This window comes from Meleagris gallopavo, chromosome 13 (genome assembly GCF_000146605.3).
Source record: "Meleagris gallopavo isolate NT-WF06-2002-E0010 breed Aviagen turkey brand Nicholas breeding stock chromosome 13, Turkey_5.1, whole genome shotgun sequence".
NCBI classification, from domain to species: Eukaryota; Metazoa; Chordata; class Aves; order Galliformes; family Phasianidae; genus Meleagris; species Meleagris gallopavo.
Genome location: NC_015023.2, coordinates 10,884,081 through 10,892,325, shown reverse-complemented (window position 1 = coordinate 10,892,325; position 8,245 = coordinate 10,884,081). Strand labels below are relative to the sequence as shown.

Sequence of the window (8,245 nt, the reverse complement as noted above, 5' to 3'; positions counted from 1 at the left end):
TACGCGATGGCGCTGGGGCTGCTGCAGCACTACCCCGATTCAGCACTCGGACAGCTCCTGGTGGGCAGCGATCCGGCACGGCGCCGCCTCCACGTGTGCGGCAGCGGGGTCCTATTCCGGCACGCCACGTACGTGGGGACTGGGATGTGTGGGTGTCCCCGGGGCCGGGAACCCATCGGGAAGGTTCTGGGATTGGTGATCCCCCGCGGGATGGCTTCTGGATAGCTTTTTGTGCTCGTCTGCCTCATCCGAATGGAACGCCGTGGACATCGAATGGCACCTTGTGGGATAAACTTGATGTCACGTAGGGATTTTTCGTGCTGAATGTATTCTCTCTGAAGTACCTTAAGTAATAGAATCGTGTATCGTGAGTCGAAAGGGACCCATGAGGGCCATTGAATCCAACTCCCACCTCTGCAAAGGGGAACCTAAGTGTTAAACTATACATCTGAGAGCACTGTCCAAAAGTTTCTTGAATGCTGGCGGCTGTGGGGCCACGAGCAACACTCTGGGGAGCCTGTGCCGAAGCCCAACCACTCTCTATTGAAGAACTTCTCCCCAATATTCAATCTGAAATTCTCCTGATGATTTAAGCCATTCTCTCATGCCCTCTCACCAGTCACCAGAGAGATGAGCACTTCCCTCTCTACTCCCCTTGCACCTTTTGACCAACATCAAATGTAGCACAAACGCATACTGCCCCATCTGTAAAGGGTTATGGATAGACAGCAGCGTGGTGAAACACGTAACCACCTCCTCTCTGCCCCCAGCATTTTGTCTGCTCTACCTGTTGTCACCAGGGAATGATGTAGTGTGGGAGAGATACTAAAAGTTTCAATTGCCAACCATTATTTGATGGGTCTAATGCAATAGCTGTATTTGTGGATGCAGAATTGTTCAAGGTTTCTGATGTAAAAAGTGATAATAAATGGCTAAAGGTATGGAAATTTCCAAGTAAAGCTCAGTAGGCACAAAAAAAAAAAAAAAAGACTTTTTTTAAGGGTGAATTTATATTTACTGCCATTAAAAAATAAGCAGTATATCTAAAGCAGAAACGTAAAGATTAAAAAAAATATGACTTCTCCTTTTGGACAGGAATTGGTTGGGAACTTGCCGACTTCCCCTGACTGAGAATATTTCCGAAATCCAAGAGCTCTGTGCTTACTTGGACAAAGGGGACATCACCTATGAGCCAATGAAAGAGGCTTTAAAATGCTATTTGAAGCAACAGATGCCATCAGGGAGCGGAGATTGCAGTAAGTCACATTTTTTCCAAAACTCTTCTGTTTTAAATTTATAACGAGCAGTTTTGCCTGAATGCAGTTAATGAACGATCTTTTTCTCCTGGCTCATGCTTCAGCTTGTAGGATCCTAATTGCCCCCTTTCCATTTCTTACTCCGTTTCCAGACGCAGACTGGTCAGCAGAAGTGTCAGTATGTACACTGCATCAGATTGTGAAGGTTTATGTAGGAAGTAACTGGTATGAAACTTACTTACAGACTTTACTGAAGGTATGGATAACTGGTTGAGCTGTGACTCCTCCTAAGTCAGAATCTATAATTCTACAGCAACTAAGCTAAATTTCTAATAACAGGAATTACTAGAATTGTTTTGCCCTGAGTACTCTATTAAATAGAGTGTGTTCAGGTACCTGAGGCAAATAAATCTTGGACTTACTAAGAAAATACTTTCTGAGCTCATAAGGCATTGGGCTAATTAGATCAGCAGACTTGATGGAGTTGGTTCAGTGTTCTTCCTGCTACCTTGACATCTTTTTTGTTTCTGTAGTACCCAGAGCTGCTGTCAAATGACAAGAAAGTCTGTTGGATCACATATGGTCAAAGTCTTCTAATCCATGGGGACGGGCAGATGTTCCGACATGTTCTCAACTTTCTAAGACTTGGGAAATTGTTTTTGCCTGCGGAATTTAAGTAAGAGTGAATTCATGGGTTTCTGTTATATCAGATGGTTGATGGGAAACAAGCATGGGCATCTGGTCTCTAATTTTCATAGAAATACTATCCAAAAAAAAGGAAGAAATCTATTTTCGGCCCTGTTCTGTCCAAAAATAAATTGTTGGAATTTAGAGATAATTGTGGCATCCGTTTTATTTATTTATTTTAATGAGAGGTGTAGCAGACCCTTGTCCTGTGGTGAAGACCACAGATGTGTGCGCTGTGCACTGTTAGCAAAAAGAAAAATGTTTTTTTATTGACAGAAACCATTGCATCATTCTTCAGTCGTGGGTTTTTTTGGCTGGTTGGTTCTTATATATCTATGTAGAGATGTTAGGGACAGCAAAGTCTGAATCGGATCAACTGAAAAATATTTCATCTGCACCCCCTACTGGTATTTCTGTTTTAATGCTGAAAAATCTCTTCCAAAACCACAGTACTACAGGAAAGCAGGAATACTGGGGTCCTAAGCAGGAGGGAATGCTCTTCCTCTGTAGGCATGCCAGTCTGTGAGTTCTCAAACGTTTATGAAACATCAGAAATTGTGATGGCTTCAACATCTATCTCCTAAGGATGTTCCTACAGCACGCTTGGTGCTTGGCTCCTTGCAGGGGACTGGTGCTTCTCCTGCCACTGCCCATTACGAATTCTTGCCTTCAGCAGTGGAAGTCTGCGTGACGTCAGGAGATCTTCTGCTTTCTTCAGTCTCTGAAGCCTCTATTCAGCTCCAGTTGGCGGGCTCTCTTCAGTTCAGATCAAGGCCTTTTAGGCCACAAGCTGACGTGGTCAATTTTAGCTCAGTTAGCTGTTGTATATATTTTCATTCTTTTCCTCAGAGTCAACAGAAACATTACACTGGTGGCTGCTTTGGTGCATTAATCCCTGTTTACTTTCATGGCTGACATCAAAGGCACACAGGAAACTGAATGTCAGGCACCACTGTCATATCTATGCCAGCAAACTAAATATGTCTGGGAACATTTCTGGTCACGGAATTTCTGCTGGTGACCTACCTTCACCTCCCAGAGGGGCTGTTTTCCCTCCTCTGTCCTCTGCAAACTCTCCTGGTTGGCCAAACCATGCCTGGGAATTGTTGGAAGGGCAGCACATGGGACAGGACCGACTGCAACGCCAATGGGTTGGTAGTGGAGGGAATCACATCCTAGGGCTAAGAGTATTTCTGAGAGTGAGGGATTTCTTCATATCTGTGAATTATGGGATTCCCTATGGAAAATGCTTGGATGAACTTTCAACACGAAGAGAGCGCCATGCACATCACAGAGCAGGACTTCTCAAAATCAGGTCTTTGTCTTTCATACCATGGTTAATGAAAAGAGGAAAGATGAGAACAGACATTTTCACCTAACCAGTAGAGGAGTGATAGCACAGAAGTCAGTGGTAGTTAATCTAAGATTCCTACTGCTTTCAATAGAATGAGATTTTTTTTTGCTCGTTGTTGAGATGTTAGGTCTGAAACACGCAATGCCAAAAGGTTGGTTTGGGCACTTTTCAGGTACTCAAAATGATAGCCTTTTTGTCCACAACATTGTAAGGGAAATCACTGCTGTGAGCGCATCTTTTGTGCACTGGCTGCTTCAGCTTCCAGAATTGATGCATAATTGGAAAAGGTTGTTAAGACTGTTTATTCAGTGATCTCACTGTTAATTTACACCCCACAGAGAATGGCCTCTATTCTGTCAAGAAGCAGAGGAGTACCGGATCCCTTCCCTTTCGGAGGCACTTTATCACTGCGATGCGTACAGGTAGGTAAAATACTTTTCTTTTGCTTTTCTCTAGTATAACATGCTTTCATCTGACCTAGCAGTAGTTGTCTTTCTCAAAGGAGCACAGCTTTGTCACTGCCTTCTGAGATACAGCCCCTGCAGGATGAGCAGTTCCATTCTCTTTTGGGCCATGCTTTTTCCCCATTAGTTACATGATACAGAGGCAGAAGAGCCTTCAGCTCTCCAAGAACTAAGAAAATAGGCAACTGAGATCTTCCCCTGATTCCAGATAGGGAAAATATTGCATTTCCTTCAGGAAACCACTGTATGAAGACACTGGACTGAATGGAGATGTTCTTACTCAGTAGCTTGGGCTCAGACCTGGCTTTGCCAAACCCCTGCTGGTTTCTGGAGACCCCCTGGAGGATTTGTACTGGCCTTATAAAATCCGTGACTCTGCAAAACCCGTTTGTGTATGCTTCATTTCCTGAGTTCTCTAGGGAGCCAGGTGAGTTCCTGCAGCTCCTTGCTAGATCACTGGCCAGCCCAATGGGCAACCTTCTCCAATTTGAATCTATGGGCAGCTCACTGGGAAGCTGAGAGCAGCAGCTACTCTGTGCTTCCAGAGTTGTTTCACCTTTTCAAAAGCTCACGTGCAGCTCAGGCAGTCACCACCAGGAGCTCGCTTTCTTAAGAAGGCTTAAAGTTCAATTTTGATTCCATGCCATGTAGATGATTGGCCTGGATCTGAATAGCTTTCTCCTCAGAAGAGTGTAGTGCATCTTCACCAAAGAGAGAGAAAAACAAACCCCAAGTCTGATCTATCAGCAAGGCTCACATAAATCCACTGGTCAGCGTTCTGTGGGTGCTGGAACAGAAATAAAGATCATTTTTATCTGCAGCATCATAGTTCAGAAATTCTCAGCCCAGGTGAGCAGTGAAGGCTCTTGGGCCTTTGCTGTCTTCACATTATGCACCAGTGATGATTGTGAGTTCCTTTCCTTCCCCAGTAGCTTAAAAGTTATTTGTGATAAAAATGAAAGGGATCCACACGGAACCCCTCGTGAGTGGAAGCCCCTATTGCAGGGGAGGAATTCTATCATAATCATAGATATCTATTATTTAGGTTATGGATCCAAAACAAGGAACTGAGGAATGAGGATTCTTTTCCATGTAGAGTGCCTTGGAACAAGGAGTCTGAGTTCAGCAAAGACCCCAGAGAGGTAAGATTGGGCTTTCAGAAGGCACTGCCATAGAAACCTTTGATGAGCATTCAGTGGTGCAAACAGAGGTGATTCCAGACAGTGCAGCACCAGTGCTGGATTGCCAGGGCAGGACTAAGGCACAGCAGCAGGCATAGGAGCAAGGAAGCATTTCCAGAGACAAAGAACTCGGTTCTTAAAGGCTCGTATTAGGATGAATCAAAGATAACTTTTGTTAGGAAAGGCAAGATCTGTTCTTCCTTCCGTGCAAAACGGTGCTTTGCTCTGCTTCAGGTGTATTCATGTGCAGCTGTGGATTCCACTAAACACATCGATACACGGAGCAACATAAAAGATCTGAAGGGGAAGCGAGACAGCAGTGGGGGGAAGGCAAAGCCTCCCAAAATGGTGCCACAGAGTGGGGGCACGAAGCGAAAGAACGCTGCTGGAGGACAAGATGAATCCTCACCCAGCACGGCGAAATCCAGCTTACAGTTGGAAAGCCCTCCAAGAAAGAGAGGAATGAGAAGCAGCTTAAGGAAACAAGCAGAAAATAAAGACTCGGCCATTGACATCCTGAAATTACTTTCCCTGGTAAAGGAATGGGGCACGCTGAACTCCAAGAGATGGGATTCTCAGCATGTGAAAGTACCTGATGGTTGTGTCGCAGGCACTGTGCCTCCACACGGCACTCCTAAGCAGGACAGAGGTGTCAAAGCTTCTATTGCTTGTTCTGCTGGGAAAATGAGTTCTGCAATTCAAGAAAATGAGCCCAAATGTGGGGCTGAAGGAAAGCAGCTAGAGCAAGACGTGTCCAAAGAGAGTTTGCCAGTTACTCCAAGCGCTGGAACGCATCAGTTCAACACCATCAAAACTCTCCCGACAGGAAAAGGCATCAGTAATGTCAACAGGGAACCAGCAGAAGGTAAATGATTGCTCTCTGACTGTTGTTTGCAAAAACAAGGAGAGTAATTAACTGAATCACGATACATGAGATACTCAGATCCTGCTGCTGACTTTGACCAGTGGTCTCACTGCTTTCCTTGTTCTGCTCATAGGAAGTTTTCCTGGTGAAGGAAAAGACAGGAGCTGGCAGATGGAGCCCATCCCTAGAGCAGGCGGTAAGTTTGCACAGAACTGCTGGCCAAGCGAGATGTATTCATAATGATCTGGTTTTGTTTCCATAGCAGTACAAGGCAGATTATTCGTTTTCCTATACAAAATCCTCTTTCACAACCCTTGAAAGAATCCTGGCCTAAATGGTGCTCGGGTTTTGTTACGCTGTGTGTAATGGCTCCTTTTCCCTGTGGAAGAGGGAAGTAGAGAAGAGCTGCAATGTTGTGCTAAAGGCTGTCAATGATTTGATGTTCAGTTTGCCATTTTCTGTCCATTACTGTTACGCTTTTCCTCACAAAGACCAAAAAAGGGCAGAACTTCAATAGGATCCATTTTGTGGTCACACAAGAGAACAAGTGTTTATCCACTACTGCTGCATGGGCTTTGCTACAGAACCCAAACTGTACCAATTCACAGAACCGAGGGACAGCCAATGTACCAAAGCTCTCCAGGAAGCTCACAGAAACGTGGGAGTGATTCTGAAAGTTGAACATCCTCCAGTTATAGGCAGTGATGGCTGTCACACGTGGCACGAAGAGAGCATCGTTTATAGCACTCTGCTGGGCGGCATCCAGCTGGAGAAGTCAAAGCCTCAGGGGCTACCCGAAGGTAAGGAGATGCAAATAGCTGTGGGGTGCTGCTGCAGAGCTGCTAGCGTTACCTTCGTAACAGGGGAAAATCAAAAGGACAGAAACAAAGCCCAAGATCAATGACCTGACATCTGTGTTCAGGCAAATGCTGACACTGAGCTCAGATTTGAAAACTGATTGCAGGACTCCCTGGGAAGGACAGGCATTAAAGAAGCCAACAGTTGATGACTGAAATGTGGAATGCTGCAACCGCATCCTTTTTTCCTGATGGTTTTGTTGACGTGTTTCTTGCAGACACCATTTTCCTTCGCTTCGCTCTCTCCCACGAGGAGATGTTCTATGCCAGGAGGTGCCACTTCTTCCTGACCGATGTCATCCTGGACTCCATCAGGCAGAAGGATCCCAAGGAAATCACGGCCAAAGTCATGACCCTTGTGAACAGGCTGTGGGTAGGTCTGAGTGCTCAGAGAGCAGAGTGCCTTCCCGATCTCCCCAGGCACCACTGGGGTGCCAGGGCTTAGAAACTTCAAGGAGAGACGGAGCTCTTCCCTACTTGCCTATTGTTGTGATAATGCTGCGTTCCATTTTAGACCCAGCAGGTCACACCCAAGGTGTTTGTTGACGATCTACTGAGCACAGAACACTTCAAAGGGGACAGAAACGTTCGTGAGCAGCTTCTGAAGTGGGTGGAAGTAAGTAGCACTCGCCACCAGGCGATGCTGTAGGGCTTCTTAATACTATTGGCTTGAACTGATCGACTCTTCCCAGCCGTTTGCTATTTAATTAAATAAGGCAAGGGCTTTACAGCACAGATTGGCTCCTGTCACACCGAGCCTTCATAACAGTTGAAGAGCGTGCTGCTAATTCATGAGACTGTCCACAAAAAGAGAAGGCGGATGGCTCCGTGGGGTGGGTAACGTGGGGCAAAGGTGGATCTGCAGCCAGCAAGGCACCTAACACCACTTCCGTCTGTGCTTTTCCAGTTCACGCTGCCCTTGGCATGGAAATACAGCCGCTGCCTCCAGTTGCTGACACAGAGGGGGTTTGCTCGCTCCGTCTCCTCCTTTACCTTGGGAATGTAAGTTTACAGAACGTTAATAAAAATTCTTGAAGCGTGCGCTTCTTTTGCAGCAAGTGAGAGGGCACACATCTCATCTGAGCTGTATTTCCACCCCCCCCATCCACCACCCTGCTAAGAAAACAGTGTTCCAGTCTCCCTCAGCCCTCGCCTGGGTGCCCAAGGGACAGCTGTTCTCCCCACGGCGCGGCTGCTCCCTCGCAGACTGAAATCACCATACCACACACCAACAAGATTCATATAAAGAAAATAACCTTTATTAGACAAATCCAACCCTGAAAAAAACAGCATCAGGTAAACATTAAGGTTTTTGTTTATGGGTTGTTTTTGTTTTTTTTTTCCAGCACTGCAGAAATCTTTGAAACTGAGACATTCAGGAAGTATTTTTGCATTGGTAAACTCTTTCTCTCTGGTGACATGAGCTATTGCTGTCTTGACAGCCCCAAACCTTGCATTAACTTAGCAAAGATTTTAAAACAGTAACTTCTAACTGCGTCCCAGTGCAACCGTTCCCCACACAATTTCATATACAAAGGTGTCAACTTTTCTAGTTGCTGTCTACAAAAGTTTTTTTTAAAA

At 45.6% G+C, this 8,245-nt stretch overlaps 1 protein-coding gene across 1 annotated transcript; it reads left to right on the top strand.

Annotated features, from left to right (window-relative positions):
- Positions 1–6: 6 nt before the first annotated feature.
- Positions 7–7,722, top strand: KCTD19 (potassium channel tetramerization domain containing 19). The gene is made up of 12 exons (XM_031555450.1): positions 7–128; positions 1,096–1,256; positions 1,409–1,512; positions 1,790–1,932; positions 3,636–3,719; positions 4,807–4,903; positions 5,177–5,807; positions 5,941–6,003; positions 6,416–6,607; positions 6,883–7,037; positions 7,179–7,280; positions 7,572–7,722. The coding sequence occupies exons 1-12, from the start codon at positions 7–9 to the stop codon at positions 7,668–7,670; spliced, it is 1,953 nt and encodes a 650-aa protein (XP_031411310.1). The 3' UTR covers positions 7,671–7,722.
- Positions 7,723–8,245: the final 523 nt, after the last annotated feature.

Excerpts from the sequence above, each read along its gene's own strand:
- KCTD19 (XM_031555450.1), top strand. The coding sequence starts at position 7 with ATGGCGCTGGGGCTGCTGCAGCACTACCCCGATTCAGCACTCGGACAG. Across the intron at positions 3,720-4,806 it reads TATCACTGCGATGCGTACAG|GTTATGGATCCAAAACAAGG; the intron begins GTAGGTAAAATA and ends TCTATTATTTAG. Across the intron at positions 5,808-5,940 it reads CAACAGGGAACCAGCAGAAG|GAAGTTTTCCTGGTGAAGGA; the intron begins GTAAATGATTGC and ends TTCTGCTCATAG.